This window comes from Phaethon aethereus (genome assembly GCF_964289735.1).
Source record: "Phaethon aethereus genome assembly, chromosome: 11".
NCBI classification, from domain to species: domain Eukaryota; kingdom Metazoa; phylum Chordata; class Aves; order Phaethontiformes; family Phaethontidae; genus Phaethon; species Phaethon aethereus.
Genome location: NC_138587.1, coordinates 8,781,168 through 8,801,100, shown reverse-complemented (window position 1 = coordinate 8,801,100; position 19,933 = coordinate 8,781,168). Strand labels below are relative to the sequence as shown.

General features: G+C 46.6%; 1 protein-coding gene across 1 annotated transcript in view; it reads left to right on the top strand.

Annotated features, from left to right (window-relative positions):
• The window catches only part of SYNPR (synaptoporin), a gene marked incomplete at both ends in the record, with an annotated part of 111,294 nt that overhangs the window by 74,032 nt on the left and 17,329 nt on the right, over positions 1-19,933 (top strand). Inside the window, 1 exon segment of the mRNA XM_082004579.1 lies at positions 9,087-9,211. Coding sequence (XP_081860705.1) covers positions 9,087-9,211 — 125 coding nt within the window.

Below are 19,933 nucleotides of genomic sequence, written 5' to 3'. Positions count from 1 at the left end.
CTTGGTTCCCGGTGGTCTTGCTGATACGGGTGTTTTGGGACTGAAAAAAAGGAAAAAAACGGCCAGACATCATCTGAAAGAGTGCTGCTGGGTGTGTAAGAAGGGTTTGGAGGCCCCATTGCCTAGCAATTTGAAAGAACTCTCAAATCCTCACAGGAAAGAGCTGTTGTGCCAGATTATTAATTCCAAGGGTTTTCTGGATTCCTTCCCAAATGAAATAATTTTCACCTATTTCCTTAAATCTGCCTGTGAAAGAAGACAGAGCGGAACGCGGGTGGGCGGGTGTGCCTGTGGGGCCGGCGGGTGGAGAGGCAGCAGAGGACACCAGATAGCAGGAGCTGAGAGGAAGCTACTAATGGCCTCTGATGAGCTGCGACGTGATAATAATGAGGTTAATGCCCTTTCATTCACCCAGAAACGCTTTAGCGAATGTATAATCCCTGCTAGTCAATGGGCGATCATTAGGTCATAAATAATACAGCGTGATTGAAGGACAGGAGCCTTTCCTGTAGGAATCCTTTTTAGTTGGTGCTGGCCCGGGGAGGGTTTTGTTGCAGCCCCATGCGGTGCCCCGCCGCGGGGACCGGGCTGTCAGCGCTGGTCAGAGCCGCGCTCCCGCCTCGCGTTTCCGCGGCGGCCATCTGGCACCAGAGCCGGAGAACGCTGCTCCGGAGCCCAGGTCTACCAGGCAGTGCTGGGAAAGGGGCCGAAACTCACGGAAAGAACAAAGCCAATTAGATAATGAAGCAAATTGCAACTGCCGTCAGACGGTGCTGCCAAGGGCCTCGACCTGCCTGGTGGTGATGCTGGGAGAGCTGGGATGGGGCTGGGCTCCCCAGCTGGGAGGTGCCTTGTCCCAGCTCCAGCCCGGGGCAGAAGGTGTGCGCGTCGTGTACAACGCTGCTTTCACAAGCAGGGTTTGGGGTCCCCTGCCATCCAGCGCTGTGGCGGAGGAGGTACGGTGTAGTTGTGCTTGTCGCCGAGCCCCTGAGGCTGTATTGACCATCGAGGGGTTAGCGACATTAAGTTTGGGGGCACTTTCCCTTCTCAGAGTGCTTCCCATGTGTGTATCTCACTCAGCCATAATGTAAATCCCTGTGTTTATTAGCAGGAGTAAATCCTACTTAGTAATAACTTGGATCTCTGTATGCATTTAATGTTAGATCATGGGCTATTTTAAACCCAGATGCTTTTAAACCCACCAAGCGAGCAAGGAAATGAGCAACCGTCCAATCTTTTTTATTTTATAATTAAATGTTTACACTTGTTACACAATAAATCCCATATAATCAGCTTGTAAAGCCTGCACAAAACCTGTGTTTTCAAGAGGGAGCAGGCACAGAATCACATTTATGCATGAACTTGAGTGTTTGCTGTGTTGCCGAACCTTACCCGTTAATAAAATAAGAATTAACATCACCTGTTAGAAAACCTCTCCTTTAACTAACCGTGCCTTTCCTTGGTTTTTGCCTGTGATGAGGTGATGTGGGCATGCGGGGGGGACAGCCCCGGGGTGGCCGCTCTCCTGGGCTGGCAGTTGCGATGCTCTGGGCGCTGTTGCAGTGTGGATCCTGGTAGAGACCACCACGGTTGTCTTTTCTGCTGGCAGACTAGGTCTGGAAAAGTTTTCAGGCCCAAAAAGGAGCGCACGTCTCTTGCTGAAGTGCTGCGTGTCACAACATGAGTTATTCAGGGATCACATGTACGAATCTAAACAAGTCTGTCCAACTTGTGCTCCCACCTCCTTAGAAGAGGAGGGTACAAATGTGGAGTTGTGGAGACTGCAGTAGCTTCCAGACTGCTCTACAGCTGTGGGGAAAAAAGGGCTGCAGGCTGTAAATGCAGTGAAACTACTGTTCTGTGATACATCCCAAACGAAGCAGTGTACACCCAGTAATTACCCCAGGTACTCCTAAATCTGTCTGCAGCAAGTATTGGTGTGCTTTGTTTCGTGGAAGACTCATTGCTTACCCATCAATGTCCATGTGCAGAAAGCAATTTCTACAATAAATAAAAAAAACTTCTCAGGTCCTTGTAAATGTCTTTAATTATCTCAAACCTTTGCAAATTGTTAGAGGGGCTGGAAGAGCTTACCATCTCTGCCGCATTTGTGTAAGTACCTTTGTCCTCTGACAACTTTCCATTTCACTGAGTCCAAGAAGAGATGCTCTAAATATGTCTTTATTTTCTGCTTGTTAACTCTTCCATGCATGCTGCCAACCTCATCATTAGCTTTCAGATTTATGGCTGACCCATTAAATACTGGATGAAACACATCTCATCAGCTTGCATTACATTTTGAACTGAATAAATAGGAAAGGCATTACACAGATTCTGTCTGGCCATCTGGAGGAACAATGTTCTTTACCTCAACGAATGGCTATCTAATCCTCTCATATACAGTTGAGTTTTATTCTATTAAAATATAATGAGAAAAGACTACGTACCATTATGTGGTGGACCTAAATGGGATTTTTAGAATAATCGATGAAAGATGAATAAAAAAGATAAAGGTTTTCTTCAAAGAAAAAGCGAGAAAATTGTCTCCTTGGGATTAAAGTATTGTAGACCCATATTATTATAACATGATCTTTACTCACTAAAAATACCCCAGTTTCATTTCCATAAATCTTTCCATTAAGAATCAAATTAAGGTGGGTGTTGTTTTTTTTTTCATTTTAAAAATGTGAAGCATTAGATAAAATGCTGTGCTTTAAACCGAGGATGCTGCAGGGTTCCTGCCCGCTGCGGGGTCAGGTCTTTCCGTCCAGCCGGTAGCATCGAGGGCAGCTCTCTGCAGGGTGCCCTAAAATCCAGAACAGAGGTTTGCTGCTGCAAACACCCTGGCAAAGACCCCAGCAAAATGGGGAGGTCTTGGAGTGGGTTGGTCTCCTTCAGGTGGGTCCCACCGGCCTCAGAGGCTGGAAGACACGGTGTTTTCCAGCGATAGCCATCCTCACCACACAGCGTGCCTAAGAAAGGGCCTCACTTGCTTAGCTCAATGTAAAGCCATACAAAATTGTTGATGCAAAGATTTTCCTTCAACACAACTGTAACTGCATTTCCATTTCCCTTTCAGAAGACGTTGGAGACATTCAGTCTGGTAGCCAAGTGAAAACTATGAGGTGCTTTGCGTGAGATCTGGGCAGGTTGTATGTCCCCATCTCCGGCATGGTGACACCAAAAGCCCTTTCCCAGCTGCCACCACATTCTGGAGGTGCCCATGGTCTGCCTGTGGCTCCTGGTGTGGGACAGTTGCTTGAGTAGGTCCTTCAGCGGTGCGCTAAAACTGAGGCACCGCTGGGGTCAATGTCTGGGCAGACGTACAGCATTCCTCAGGTGAGTTCTTCAAGCCCCCAAATTCCAAGGTGTTCCCTCATCCCCTAGGCTTTCCCCTCCGTGCAGACCAGGTCTGGGCAGGCACGGGGATCGTTCTTTGCAATGCTGCTGTTTGTTTGTAAGGGGGCACACAAAATCCCAGCAATTAGCGAACAATTGCTTTAGGGTTTATGCTCAGCAGGAGCGGAACATATTTCAGCTTTCTCCCTGTATAACTTGTCGGAGGAAAATGACTCCTGCTAGTCATCACCTACCCCCCCAGCACTGCATTGGCTGCGGTGCTATCCACCTCCAATTCATCAACCAGTCAAGCTGATATAATTAGGAAACCCAAAGTCAATAATCTGATAATCTCCAGTGCACGAAAGGCTTGTATGTAGGAGAAGTGATTCCAGGAAGTCTGCAGCTCAGATCTGTGCAGGAAAAATGCCAGATTTTAAAAAAGAAACAGGCAGGGACCTGGAGGAGAGAGTGCTTCCTAATCCTTCACTGGTGACATATTTTGGGCCATCAGCTCTGCAGTAAATGTTTTCCCGTACAGTCATTTAGTGCCTTTGAACCTTCCCTTTACAGTCTTAATAATAATGTTCAATTACTGGCTCTGCTCTATAAATAAATAATCTCAGTTTAACGAGACACTGCTGGGTGAGCGATGCTGGCTGTGGGGGGATGTCTCCAGGGCCCTCGGAGCGGCACGCTCCCTCCCCGCTCTCACGCACGCTGCTGGCCACGGTGAGCGGCAGAAAGTGTAAAGCAATATAGCATTTGGCAAACGTTCTGCAGTCTCTTTATTATGGCGATTCGGAGGAAGGGAAGTCTTACATCCAAAAATGGTGCCAGAAAAATATGTCTTTTGTAAAACACTTGGAACGCGTAAAATGACTAATAAAAGCGTAGGCGGTTCAACTATTTCATTTCGCTCTTTAAAAGTGTCAGGAGTTCCCTTCGGGTTCCTAGTCTTAGAGCAGGAGTGGGGGGCCTGGGGGGACCTCTTCAGGAAAGCGTCAGCAGTTTCATTCCTATTTTCCTCCCCAAGTGAAAGCAGTGAAGACCAACCCACAGAGTGAGCTGCATGTCCCTCGCAGCCTGTCTTTGGCCACCACAGCTCCAGGCAAGACCGACAGGGTCTCTTTTTAAGATCTCACCATCCTGAAGGAGCAGCCGAGGAGCCTTCATGCAGAGCAGGGATCTCCCCTTTGCATGAGGGCGATTTGGGGTGCATCCCCAGGCCAACTCCATCTCATCTGCCAGCAAGCTGCCAAAGGATGCTGCATGGGACAGATGTGCTCCCGGGAAAAGCAAGTGGCTTATATAAAAGTTTCATCAATTTTAAATGACAGTGTTATCTTCCTAACAGGATGTTTTAGCTGTAACATGCTCTACATAAGCCTTTTAACTCGCCTTGTCAGGAACCGCTCTGCCTTCTTCTGGTGCGCACAGCAAGCCCATCGCTCAGCAGGCATTGAGGGGAGTTGTCGGAAAGCTGAACGCGGAGAAGCGATGGGAAATCATCCCATTTTTCCTTTCCACGGTGGGATGATGTCCGGGGTTGCGTGCTGAGCGCTGCCAACTGTCTAATGCACAGCTGGGACTTCAGCTCCCCCAGGGCATCACACACCCCAAGCCCACGGCCACCAAGGATGCCTGGGCTGGGAAATGAGGGGACCAGCCTTTGAGTCTGGAGCCTGGATAAATAACAGCTCCTGAAAGCTGAATTAGAGGATCTATTGCCATTGTGTTGAAGCCTGGCACCAGAAAAAGGAGGGCTTCCAGCTGATCCCATAAATCAGCTGATGAACCTTTGCCTGCCCTGAGCTGGTGTGAGAAGCATGTGCTCTGCTGCAAATTATATTGCTATTTTTTTCTCAAAGTGCTAAGGAGCCAACGGATCTTTAAAACATGCTAATCTGATTTCACAGTGAAGACTGTTTGTTATTGCACAGTACCAGAATAAATGTATTTTCTGTTGGTTAAGTTAGACTATAGTATTTACCTGACTTCCTTACAAAAATATACCAATAGAGCAGGCCAAGGCTGCAAGGTCATGGAGGGAATATCACCATGTCGGGAGCAGGGGATGGGGTTTTAATTGCCGTACAAAAAGGCATTGTGAGCTGCAGAGATGTGCTGCCTTGTTCGAGATGTGTCTGAAACCATGGGGAAGGAGGGTGATCTCCCAGCCAGGCTGGACTGGACACGGGGGATGTGTGTTGCTCCGGTCTGTGCCGGGGAGCACAAATAGCATCCCGTCCTCCGCCTCCCTTTGGTCTGCGGCCTCATCGGGTGGTTTGGTAGCTGCTTCGCTAGCGCACATCAAACGAGCGCGATGCTTGCTTGGGGCGTTATCCCACATCGACCGTGGACGTTGATCCACGCAGGGTACAGGCATTTTCCGTTTCCCTCGGGGGTCCAGGCAGGAGCGGAGGCACCGACCTCCCCACGGCGTCGTGCTTGCGGGAGGGTCGGGGTGCGCGGGGGACGGCTGGGCTTCGCCCCTTCCCGTGCCAGCAGGCAGGAGCAGCCCAGCACAGCCACGGCAGCGAAGCTTTGTTGCCTCAAGGGCAACGTGTTTCTCCCGTTCCTCCGGGGACGGCAGGCGCGGCACCGGCCGTCGGGGCCGAGCCTTGAGAGGCCGCAGCCCTGTGATAACCAGCGGTGTCTGTGCGCTGGGGGGTCTGTCTAATGAGAAGGGGAGAGCGATCTGCACGCACGCTGCGGATGGGACTGGAGCCGAGTGTGGATTTATAGGCAAGGAGTAAGTAGGAATATAGGGAAACACTTTCCCTTTCTCCATAAACTTTTCAATTTCAGAGAGGCCAGATTCAATAAAATTACCTCGCAGATGGAGGTTTTATTGAATCTGGCCCATAAAGCTTCCATTATGGGGTTCACAACTGCCATTTACAACAAATCCTGCTATAATAAAATACAGTGGTGTTTACAGCATTCCTGCAACTGCCACAGAATTACAGTGTGCACAAAAACCGAGGAGTAAATCTCGGCTTAATGCACCAGGCGCTCCGCTGCCAACAAAAAGCAGCAAAACTTGGCGGGGGGGAAGGGAAAATGCAGAGGTAGAAGGAGGTGGTTGCTTGGGCGAGAAGAGAATTATCCCAGCTGCTTGGCCAAGATACACCAGGGAATACCAGATATTTACAGCCCTCACCCTGCTCTCCTGCAACGCAAAACATAAATACGCTTCCACAAGGTGCCGCGCGGCCTCGGCACACAGCTGCAGGGACCGGCCGGGCGTTACTGGCAGCTGGGCGAGCCCGGCCGCGGCAGAGAGCCAGGCTCGGGTTGGCGGAGGCCTCGCAGAAGTTTGGTGTAAAAACCTCCAGCTGGGTCCTTTCCCTCTCCCACCTGCCCTGTGGGTGCTGCCCGGGCGCTTGCAGCAGAGCGTGTGCCGGGTGCGGGTGGGAGCCCGCGGGCAGCCCTGGGGAGATGTGGCTGAAGGGTTTGCTGAGCAGTGAAAGCATCCGACCAGCCTCTGAACGCGGGGCTGAAGGTGAGTAAGGGCTAGATCAGAACTGCCTGAGGGACTGAGACTTCGGGTGCCCGAGTCTGCTGTCAGAGGCGCTCTCAACAGCGGAGAGGCAAAACTAGGAACTCCGGAGGAGATCCTGTCTGAGAAGGGGTAGCCTGAGCTGTGTTTTTGGGCATGGCTCCGTGGCCGTGGTGAACAAACGTGGTGGCACACACTTACGCTGATTTCCAGTACTTGATTAAGGGAGATGCATGGCACTTGCGTTTCTTTCCTCTGCTTGTCCCCGTGCTGAGAGGTGACTCTTCCTTGATGGCAGGTCTGTCACACGGCAGCCCTTCAGTTCCCTCTCTCACTGCATTAATCTCTGTGCCTCTCTATGTATCTGCAAAACACTTGCATTTGCAACTCCATTAATTAGGCCAGAAAGCAGGTCAGCACTAATCTCTCCTGTTCTCCCTAATATATTGTTTTCTGACATCGCCTCACAAATTAAACTGAGATGATTAATACTGATTTTTCAGTGTTGTAATACATGTAAGGGCAGAAACTTCCTGTATTTACAGAGGAAGTGTCTCATTTAGGATGAAAGAACACTATTCAAGTTATAGTAGAAACACTTATTTCATGCACATACTTAACAAGTCGATTCACAGTAAGGTTCAGCTTTCCTTTTTTTCAGTGAGGTCAGCATGAAGAATTGATTCCATCGAAGTTTTTATCAACTTTCCTTATTGGGCACCTAAACAGCATTGCAGATCTGTCCTCGGTGATATGCCCTGGTCACACTGGCAGTGAGTAGCAGAGTGGGAACCTGCGTTGTTCTCCGGTTATCCTCTCTGCTCCATCGTGCTCAGCCCATCACCTCGCAGTCGGGGAGGCTCTCCCTACCCCGACGCTCAGGACTTGCTCCTGTAACCTGGCAGTGTCTGGGGAAAAGAAGCACATGCAAAGCTGAAGTGCAAGGAGGCTGCTGAAACGCCTGGCCTTGCTCGTGCGGGGAGTTGGGAGAACTCAGATTAACAGCGTGTTTTGCAGAGCCTTGTGCAGCAAGGATAGGTCTATTTTTTCTGTTTATTATATTTCCATATTGCTTTTACTGAATCGTTCAGTCCTTTATTTTGCCATTACATCTGCTTGCTGTATATTTTTTCAGTGTCCAAGTACAATCTTTCTTTTCCAGATGCGTGCACTCTTTGTTTCCTCTGTGTTGATGGCTTTTAGCATATTTAATTGTGGCTGGGATCAGGGGTTTACTTGTCATTTGCCATATCTACCCCACTGTAGATCTCAGAGCAACTCTGTTAAAGCTGATTGATAGTGTTACTTCAGCTCTATAGTGCTGCAATCAACAAAATCTAGCCTGTCCTTTAATTTAAATTACAAGTGCATAAATAAGCTGTCCCCACTTCTGCTCAGGGTCTTCCAGGGAAGCCTACATCAATGATGTTTTAAGACACCCATTCCTGTTTCCACTTCCTCTGAACCCTTGATATAAATGTAGATGCTGATGATCCTCTGGCCTGCACACTCCCTTCTTCACCTTTTTCTTCTGGAAGATTAAGACGTGATGCAGGTTTGCAGCAGAACCACCCAAGCTCTGTTCCTCTCCAGTTTGCCTGAGCTTATCCTACGTCTGGATTGTTTTTCTGTTTTGCTGAGTGTCAGCTTACTGTACTTCTGTATCCATCTTGGGTTATGGTAGTAATTTAGGAAAAACAATAAAAATCATTGTGTCTTTTCCAAGTTATACATTAAATGGAAGAGGGGCAGCACAAGTCTGTGTTTTGCCATGTAATGGGATGGTGGCCACAGGAACTGTCTTGGTCTACTATTGCTACTCCTGGTTGCTCCTTATAAATACTTCTGCCAGGGTTTTATTTGGGTTAAGACTGACTCATTATGCTCAGTCAATATTCATCCTTCTCTTGTCCAAGCTTGCCTGTCAGCTGGATGATTTAAATAGCTGCCGGGGTTGTGAATCCCAAATGGGGTTCAAGGCAGGAGGGGAGGGCTGAGATGCCTGGCACAGACAAGTGGTGCTGTGTCTGTCTACGTGTGGCAACAGAGCTTCACCTTCTGTGTTCTTTGTGTCGGCTTTTGGGAAGGGCGTAGGAGTAATGTATTGGCAATGCCTTGAGTGCACGGAGTGATGGATAACCTGACCCGAGGGGGCTGGTGCTGCAGCGAGAGCTGCTGCACAGATCTGCTTGTGGTGGTTGCTGAAACGAAATAAAATAAAAATGTTGTTTGTTTTTGACAGCTTTTTGCAATCTTTGCATTTGCAACATGCGGTGGGTACTCTGGAGGACTGCGCCTCAGTGTGGACTGTGCAAACAAGTCAGAGAGTGACCTCAGCATTGACATAGCCTTTGCCTACCCCTTCAGGTAACCCGGTTTGGTTCGTGGCGGTTTGTTGGCAGGGAGGCAGGCGTTGGGGGCTGATGCAAAGCCCTTTTTCGGTGGGGTTTCCCATCATTCATAACAACTTTTGATTAAGCAGCGATCTGGGGCTCCTGAATTCTCCTCACAGTATTGCTCAGGCTCTGGGTGTGCGGGAGGAATGAATTTGGCTAGACCCGGTGTGGCCGCGGGAACCGCTGGGGAACGGGAGCTCAGCAAAGGTGAGGAGAGCAGTTGTGGGCATGCAGAGCCCCGGAAAGGCCGGGACAGGTCAGGGGGTGGAAAACAGCAGGCGAGGAAAAAGAACAAAACCACATTGGCCCAAGAAAAAAGTGGGGATAAAGTAGCCATTAACTAAACTGGAAATGAGGGAGGATTCCCAGCCATTGGAGTAGCGAGGATCTGGAATAGCCACTCCATGGGGAAGTGGGAGCAAAAGACAAAACGAGTTTCAACCATAATTTTGAAATGCTTTTGAAACTTGTACTCATTGCCTGTCTGCATCTCTTGGTGCCTGCATACTTTAAACCTTATAACCTAGTGATTTAGAAAAACAGATTTTATGTTGTTTAAGTAAGTCTGAAGCTGTAGTGAGGTTAAAATATATATAGATATAAAAAATTCATGCCATTTAGGATCCTGCTTCAAAAGAATATCCGCAGTTCTGTTTTTAAAGATGTCAAGTCCACTCTAGAAACCTTTCACTTCTGTATAAGTTATTTCTTTAAGGAATTGAGATGATTAAGAAAAGAATGCATAATCCAATCTCAAGCCCAGTACATTATGACTCCAAAATTATTTTGCTTCCTTGGGAAATCACATGCTGTTTTTCTTATGATTGCTATGCACAGACCAGATGTAATAGCATCTACTTTAAAATGTTCTAAAATATAACATTTTCCAAACAGTGGAATTTAGTGGGGACTAAATTTGATTCCTTGAACTGTTGTTCTTCCTTGACACACATTTATTACTCTTAAAGAGGCACATTTACTCCTATTACAAATGTTTATTTTTTGTCTTGAACTTGTCTGCATTTTCTTTAATTCCTGCTTAGTATGCATGAGAGAGATCCTGAAAATTGAGTTATGTGAATTTGTAATGTGATTCACTTCCAAATAGGTCATCTCTCCAGTATTCATTACAGAATACACCCTACAGTAAAGCACTTTTAATTTGCATAATCATAAATAGTACTTTATGTAAAATGTTAATAAAATAGAGAGAAGTAGCCAGCAAGTATCTCATGGTGTTTTAACAGGCACGTCAACCACTGCTTTTAGAAGGATGTGGCTGGATCTGCAATTTCCCACAGTCTTGCTTATTAGAAAACTGGAAACATTGCTGGGTAATTGTAGCATTCCGGCGTGTTGGAAAGGTGATGCAAACCAGAGTTTATTTGCAGAAGAGATACAGCTGAGGTTGTTTTACACGGCCTGTGTGGCTCCCAGCTGTGGCTGGCCGTGCTCGGCATGCACAGGCAGGGTGTATGGCACGTACGGTGGCATGGCTGGTGTTGCGTCGCAGGTACGTTTCCTGGTAGAACTGTACCTGCGAATGGACATCTACAGGTACATTTTATGGTAGAAATGTACCTGCAATTTGCAGGTGTGAAGGGAGATGACACTTAGGCAGCTGACGTTTTGGGAGAAGCATGAAGATACTCGTTTTTTGTGCAATGCAGAACTTCACGTTCCTGAGGCATGTGCAAAAAGTGTCCAAAGATGTACAGACTGCATGGGGTAGCAGCTGTGTGCCTGGAAAAGATGGCCTGCTGCTGCCTCTGGAACTTGGTGTCATTTTACTGTTTAATCTACATATTCTTGTGACTTCCTCATGAATTTGCTCTTTCTGCTTTTGTCCAGTGCCCCTTCCAGAGAATGGAAAGAGGATACTCTAAAAACAGAAGTCAGCTTAGTTGGGAAAGGCAATATCTCATGTATGAACAGCTGATACCCTTGAAAAAAGCAGACACATTTTAAGTTCAGGCTCCCTCATCGAGACTGTGGTCCTCAAGCTTATCTGCCTGCATGGGCATGTAGACTTTTTGTAGGTAGGATGAATTTCCCACCAGTTGTCTTGCATCCAGGTCTGAATAAGTTCATATTCACATGGCATTTTCCTTTCAAATGCCTTCAGTGTTCTGATTATTGTCTGACAGCTGGGGGAGGTGTAGGTGGAAGGAGAGATGCTGCTGAGCATCTGACACCATGGTGCTGTTGTGGCTGTCAGCAACGACACTGAAGCCGTCGAATACCTGAGTGCTGCTGCTTGAGCTGTGCCTTCCAGCAGGACTTGATTGAAGAAAGTCATGCAGTGCTGCTAGCAGCTGCTTTCATTCCTGTTGCTGGGAGTTTGGGGTTTTGGTTTCTTCTCCTAGAAGTTGAACTGCTAGACCTTGGCTAGTTGATGAGTAAGTGTCAAGAACTTTAAGCAAGTAAAATTGTAAGGCTCAACAGGACAGGTTGGCAAAGCAAGAGGACTTGGCTGTTTTGGAAATGAGATTGAAGGAGCCTGAAAATGTTAAAGCAAGATCGGAACAGGGAGGGAGTATTCCAGACTGAAAGGGGGGCATCTCACTTGTGACCATGTGCTTCTGGGGCCCATCACCTTAGATAAAGAAAGGGAGGATGCAGGAGGGCAACACCAGTGCTGATGGGGTCTGGGGATGTGGGATTAAAACATGCGGATTGCCAAGCTGACTTTAAACCTGTGGTTCACGTTAGCCCCAGGCCAGTCCTGAATATACTGAAGAAGCATTGCCCTCCGCAGCAGGTAGCTCCAGATGCTCCTGCAAACCAAGGAGCATCTCATACTCTCTTACTGAGATTTTTCTTGGCTCCAACCTACAAGTTGCAAACCATGTAAATTAATTCAAGAGAAAGCATTAGTTCCATCATACAGTTTTGAAGGATACAGTTAAAAAATCAAGAAAGAATTAATATTAGTTTAAAGTTATGGTAAGATGATAGCTGTGCTTGGCTCCTGCATTATCTTACTGCCATTGTAACTCTGGCAGCAGGAACTTCTGGAGCACCAAAAAAGTACCCCAGAGAAACCCCCTGCACAAGGTGGTTGCTTCTCATTTCTACCAGAATCACATTCTCTTCCCAGTTTAATTCTGGACTTGGATTCATTTGCCCTTTGAAAAGGGAGAAAGGAGGAAATACAGATAAGTACGTTAATCACTGGAGAAGACCATCAGAGTAATCTGGTGAAGTGGTGCTTATGCATGGTTGGGAGAAGCAATCCCTTCAGAGAAGAGCCCATGTGGTGGGTACCTGTGTGTGACAGGAGCATGGTGAGGCAGAGCTGTTCCCTGTCTGAGGGATACCCCGTTCTCTGGTCCCACAGTAGCCATTTTTCTTAGCATTAGGATCTGTGCTTGGTAAAGCATCTGTTGCAAATTTGGCACACATTAGGACGTTCATCAACTTGACCCTCACCTCAGTAATGATTCTTCGAGTGGGGGAAAAGAATCAGCATCTTGGAATTATTTGTTACTCTTGCAGTCCATCACCCTTTCAGATCAGATTTGTCACTCATCCAAGTGCCCTGAAGCAATATTTTTTCTGTAGTGAGGGTACTAGTGAAGGTTCTCTTTGTTTGTTTATTATTTTCTTCTGCTCCCAGCAACATTTTTATCATGTACTTCGCTATTCATCAGTTTTACTTTGATGGTAAGTGCTTGAATAGTATACCAGCTGTGCATGTATTGGTTGCTGGTATTCATCATTTTAAGGTGCTTTTTAACCAATCTTCCTAAAAGTAAAATTTTTTGGTTGCCAGCCTGGTTTCAGGATTGACTTACCAAGTCCGTCCTGAAGATTTTTGCTATATAATTGTTCATGTCACAAATTTAATGTTTTTCTTGTAACTGGCAGAGTTGCACTGAAATGTTTGGGCTTCAGCTACCGATTTAAATGAAACTTTGCATAGCAGAAATGCTCTCATGTTGCTGTGCGGACAGACAGGCAGCGGACTGCCAGCCAGAGATATTATCTGCTCATGTCATCACCTGCTGCCTTGTGGTTATTTCACTTCTGCAAATCCTCTCCTGACCAAGGGGGGAATGCCCCGCTCAGACCCTGGCTGCAGGGGGATGCTGCACGGGGCTGCGGTAGGGGTGAGCACCAGGAGCGGCGGCGCTGGGCTGCGCGGGTCCGCAGTGCAATGGGAAGGGAGGAGCATTTCACTACAATCCCGTAAGTGTGCTGTCTGTTAAGACTTGAGGCAGATCCTGAACTAAAATCTCTTTGCCTTTAACTTTTGGAGGTGCTTTAGCCCAGCCTACACACACAGGGTATCCCCAAGTCAAATGCTGCATGGGAAGTCATTTGGAGTATATCTTGCCTTTTCTTGTGGCTTACATCCTGCAAGCTATTTGGAAAATACTGGCCCAGAGGATCATATGATTAAATTTTAAGCACAGTCTCACCTAAACCAGTGGTTAAGGTAAGTATGTGCATAGCTGTCAGGAGAATTGAGCCATAGGTACTAGTGGGACAGAATGGGATTGCCTGGTGGTACTAACGTGAGAACCCAATGAAGGAATATGTCTGACTCACAGCAGTGAGCAAAACAAATGTTGTTTTCCATTTTATTTTAAATCACCTATTAGTATCTTTCCACTGTGCTAATAAAACTGTCTCTTGAAGTAATCCTTGCTTCTGAAGAAAAAGGAAATTGTATTTTATGGGAGTTTTTCGTTCACTCTCTAAGCATCTCATTTGAATAAAGACATTCCCATTGAGCACCCTCTAAATTATACACCTCATCTGCATGCGATGGGTAGGCTAGTCTTGCATCTGAAATATGACAGCCAGATCTAAATTGCCTACTTAGAAGCTATAGATGATAATTAAGGAGAAAGTAGGCAACTCTTTGTGCTTTGCAACTATCTTTCTTTGGAAAAAGCCTCTGTTGATATTAGCACATTTCTGTGCCAGAGTGTACTAGCCTTCTTTTTTTTATTATCCATTTGTAGTAAATCTTGCTCCAGAATTCAGTGGAAAACATTTTGGCCAAAAGATTATAAATGTCTATTGTGGCTGGGAGACCAGAAACTGCTCGTAAATAGAAAGTCTTTAAATTAAGTAATTGCCTGCAATGCTGACTTTCAGGCAACTATGGCAGGCTCTCCTCGCCGCTCTCAGACTGCTGAACCAGTTGAGGATGGGAGATGGGAAGGAAGGAAGTCATCGAGTCAGTTAAACTCCCTAAGGTTCATGTTTTATTTTGCACGTGTTCATCACACAGAAGATGCCCGTTCTGCAAAGGCAAATTGTGGCCTCATAACACTTCTGAGGGCAGACAGAAGCACAAGCAAGCCAGCAGAAGTTGCAGCAGCTTCAGGTGTGCTCTGTGCCAAAATGTAGATGCCCTAGTTCCTGGGCAGGTTTGGCAGAGCTCCTGGGAAGGTAAGAGGTGCTGGTTAAATTCTGTATGACCAATTCCAGCTTAATGAAGGGAGAAATATCCATCCTGGAACTCCTTAGATCAAAACTTGGTGCCTTCTGAAAAGCTGTGCTTTTGCACAAACAGGAGTCACAGGGATGGTCGGGTGAAGTTCAGCAATGAAGAGCACAAACTGCTTGGTCACAGTGGTCCCGTCTGGGTCTGCGATCAGTCGGTCCACAAAAGCTTCATCAGTTTAGTCCCTTTTCTTGCCAAACTGTGACCACCTCATCTAGCACTGCAGATCTGGGGTGACAAGGAGCGGCGTTCAATAATACATCAGTGAAGCTGGAGATTTTCATCAATGCCCCGATTACATATACTGGCTCTTTAGGATGGGCACTGAGAGGTTGGTCATGGCTTTAATTATCATCTTCCACAACAGTTTCAAGCCCTGAGCTCAGCAGTGCTTTTTATACCTAGTTTTGGCCTTTTGTTGAATAGATTTGCCTAACAAGGACTTCTAGGTTTTAACTACTGCTAGTGGAAGCTGGAAATTATACAAGTGAGGAGCCTAATGTTGCATCCTGCTGAGCAAAATTCAGGAAATACATCTTTCAGGATACAGATATCTCTAACTGACACCTTCACAAAAGTCTCTTCATATTTAATGTGACCTAATGATGCAAAGCAGACCAAAGTATTGGTCTTGTATTTTTAACTAGGAAGTACAGATATTATTTTTTTCTTAGTTGTGATTCATACATTCTGGCAATTTATAGGGCTGACCAGAAAATTGCAGTTCCATTTTTTTCAAAATCTTTTATTTTTTTTACTGGAAACCCAATAAAAAGATTTATTCCATAGTGACATGAACGTAAGAACTTCCTGAGCTATTTGAGGTATTTTAATGGCTTCTCTGGTAGTGAAAGCATCAGAGACCTCGGTCAAGTCTCTCTACTGAAGCAAGTCCATAAGCAACCTGAACATGGAGCTCACACAGCCCAGCTGAGCACTCTAATCAATGAGCTATTGGCTTAGAGCTGTTTGCTCTTACATTGTCTCCTGGGCCAGGGAAAAGGTGATCCAAGGCTGCAGAATAAATATATTTCTTTTCAGCTTCGAATTAACATAGTTTTCAATAGGAAAGAATATTTCACATTTTTGTAACCAGCTGTAGTTGTTATTAGAGAGTGAATGCCATAATTCAGAGGCTTGATATGACTTTTGTTTACTTGTGCATGGCTACAGACTACTGAAGTAATTAAAATCTGCAAATCGGTGTTCTCCAGCACCCCTGGGTCCTCAGAGACCGCAATGGCTCTGGGAATACTGTCTCTGTTTTTTGTCTCTGCTCCTGCATGTCCTGTGGGTTTTTTTTTTTAGACTAAGAGGATAGTAGCATGGGAGAAAATGTCTGTGCTTTGTGCTTGGACAGCCGTGGTCTGCAGTAGTGGCTGTCCATGAGCACAATGTACCATTTAATTCCTGGTGTCAGGGAGTTTGAAATCATTGCTGGTCTGATTAAAAGAGATAAAAATAAGGATGACTCTGTGGCTTTTCTAGTTTTGAGTGCCTCCTCCTGACCCTAATTACAGTCCTCAAAACCCACTTTGTAGAAATGTTCAAGATTGGCAACTTGGCCAAAGAATAGTTATTACTGCCAGTGTTTGAATTGTGGATAAATGCAAGTATCCTTTTCCCAGCAATGAGGGACTGGGAGATGCTTCCAGTCATTTGACACTTTGTTCCTGCACGAGATCTGTAGAAAACCACCAGAAATCTGATACAGCTACATCTTCACTTTCTCGTTGAAGCTGACCCTGGGCACGTGGTCCTCAGCACATCCGATGCTCTTGTCATATGATGGAAGAGATCATCCACCCCCACAATTTGCTAGCTGATCTCAAAGGCTTAGCTTCTGTGCCAAACTATTTTGTACTCAGCCAAGAAGCCACAGCTCAAGGGTGGCTACATAAGTCTTGGCTCATTCATGCTGCTGGTGTGTTGGGCTGTGCGCAATGGTGTGTTGCTTGCGTAGATCGGAGAAGGAGGTCTGGCTGCCAGTATTTGTAGAACTGTGAAGTCCCCAGTCACCACATGACCAGGGAGAGGCTGACTGCTGCAGCCAGTAGGCTTGTCACAGGGCAGTAGCTCTGCAGAGGAGATGACTTTTCCAGGTGTTGAGGTCTTCTCTGTTGTCACTATCCTCATTTTTCTCTAACTTCTGCTTTGTAGATTTTAATCCCTTAAAACCTGAGGCAAACACGTTCTTGAGTGCTGAACTGGGGCCATACAGGAGACTTGTCTTGCTTTGCAGCTCTTCAGGCTGGTCAGCTGTTACGTCTTCTGTTACGAACGTCCATGCACAAACACTGCATCAACACAGAGCTCATGGATGCACAGCTGGATGGGAAGTAAATGGGGAAGGAAAGCGGTAGCAACTTTCTGGAGATGGTGTCTGCTGCAGAGAAGGGAGAACGCTGCTTCTTAAATCTTTTTTAAATTGTAGAAGCTTTTCTTTTGGCACTCAAAGCAATTGGATTGTTTATGAATTTGGATTGTATTGATCCAGACTGTCTTATTTTGCTTCATAGAGGCAGTGTTTTATGCTTAACACTGTATTGGTGACAGAAAAAATCTTCGTTAATACTTTAGCCAGAATTTTGTTCTTAAAGTGGAAGTCACTTTTGGATTTGTTAATATATGCAGCTTTTCCCAATTTGAATTTTTAATATATATTCATGAATAGTCTCTGTGGTGTTGTGCAGTGATGGTGTTTTATCTGTGCCTGCCACAAAGGGTTTTTCTAAAAGTCAGGCTTTTTACAACTTCCTTTGCAGATGTCTTTTTGCACCTTTTCATGCTGCTGGTACAGAAGCAACCAAAGCAGAAACCCTTCGGCTTTGCTTTGTTTGGCATTTGATCCCATACCGCAGGCAGCATGTGGTGACCCGGCTAGGGGACGATCAAGCACACGTCCTTCCCCTTTCCCCTGCTCCCAAATGTGTATTTGCAGTGCAACAGCCCTGAGGTTTCCCCAGGAGCATAGGGAATGGGATATGTAGGATGTGTTTGGTCTCCTCCTGCATGTGGCTTCTACATGAATTTATTTGCCAAGAGTTTAACACAATATTTCTTCTCGTTCAATAGATTCTGGAGAGGGTGGGCATCCGACCCCATCCAACATAGCCCCACTCAGTGAGGTACCTCTCACTGTCCTGTGTGGACTCCCAGAAGCGACACTTCATGGGTCATTCAGTGTGAAGATGCTGGCAGTTTGCCTGCAGGTCCGTCCGCAGACCTGCAGGTTTGCCTTGGCTCCTGCCCTGTGTGCTGCTCAGCCTGCAATCGAGCCCACAGGCTCCCTGAGAAAAGGATTTGGCATGTACTTCAAATGAAAATATTTTGGCTGGGAGTTTTATTGGAGTCATGCTTTAAGTGCCTTAGGACAATATATACCTGGGAAAATTATAGTTAAAACACAAAATTAATGTTAAAATACGATACAAAGGAATGAACGTTGCTGCATCTTCTGTAATTGCTCTTGCATTTAGCTCAGCTGGTTTTGGAGGTGAAATTGCTGCTTTCGGGGTTTATAGACCTAGATTAAACTGCATGTGAACCCTACGTCTCACAGGGCAAAGGATGTATGCTTTCAGGTGGTTCTGGCTGAACATCAGGTGATGCCCGAGAATTTGTGCTGACTTTACGTGGAGGTCCCCAGCCCCTGCGACTGTGGAAGGCAAGGTGAATTGGAGGTGGAAGCAATGGGAGCAGCAGCAGAGCGTGTTGAGGTGAGGGGGGCTCAGCAGCCCCACATCGCTCCACGCAACTGCGCCGCCTGGGGACTTGATGCACCCACTTCCCAGGAACGGTCTTATTAGATTCAATGACTGCTTTTTAGGCCTTTGCTTTATGCTTTCTACTGCTTATGTTACATCTCTAGATATTTAGACCGTCATTTCTCTAAATGGATGCTTTTGTTCTGCCTTGACAGAGGCTTGTCAGTTCAGAAGCTGATTCCCGTGTCCATCCAGAGGACGGGGCAGCTGGAGGGACATCAGGGCTATGGGTTCAGTCAGCATCTCATTGTGAGACCCGGTAACGTTGGACCATTGTGTATGTGGCAATGAGAATACGGGCCTGTGGCGTTTCCAGGCCTCCTAATTTGCGTTGTTCCACAGACACAATGACTTTTTTAACGATAATCAAGGGCTACTTTCCTTCAGAGGTAGTACCTAAGCTTCCCAGTGACTAGGAAGCAGTTCACCCCAAGAAAATAGCTCAGGTTTTTGGGAAATCAGAGGGCAATGCCACCAGTCTATACCACAAAGAATGTAAGAGCCCAATCTGAGAAGGTATTTGGGTTTGTAAACACCAGTGGAGCATGTCTTTGAGTGCTATGCTCTGCTTGCACAGCAAGGAAAAGCGTGTGTTTCTGAGAAGAGCTGTGAAAATATCTCGGGAGATAAATCTGGGTGTGGATGTAGGCTTGGAAGTGGGGTTGGGATCACCCACTCAGCTTTCTGAGCGCTCCCGGCGGCGTGTATTCTATAATGAGCCGGTTTATTTCCTTTTTGGTGCTACGGCAGAGTACTAGGGTTTGCATTACTGTTACGTGCACAGTCTGGGGAGGTTCATTGCTATGGCTGGCGTGCGTCCGGGACGTTTCTTCCTCTGGGAGTGTGATGAAGCTATTGTGAAGGCTGTTTTTCAAGAGTTTTATGAATGCAGTCACTGGGAGCAGGTCCTGCGAGAGGGATCCCAAGTTGCAGGCGTGGCACTGGTGCCCTCTCCCCACCACCGCTGGGGCTGTCCCTATTGCAATGTCTTTAGACCCCATCCTCAGAAGGGTTTTGTAGCTTCCCTTCCTCAAGACCTGAGCACCTCAGAGGGTCTCTGACTTGCTGTGTTAATGGGAGAAGGGATTGAGCAGAAGACGTACGTATTGCGGTATTGCGATGCTCTGGGTAGGCATTGCAGCGTGCGCGCTCCGAGCTGCCGGCGCTGGAGGAATTGCCACCTCTCCCAGCACGGCGCACGCAATGTGGTGTGTTGAGACAGCAACTGTGGCTGACAGCTTGTCCTATTAAAAACGATACTGTAAGAAAATAGTACTGGCCAAATGTTTGCGCAACAGCTATGTGCAAGTGAGGGCTGGAAACCTGAGAAGTAAAGAAACTGAAAATACGAGCCGGGGGGAATATTTTCCATTGTTTTGACTGGATGCAAACCAGAGGACTACATAGGTTGATACAGCTTTCGTGGTCAGCTTCTAGCAGCGTCTTCTGGGGTTTTTTGGTGATG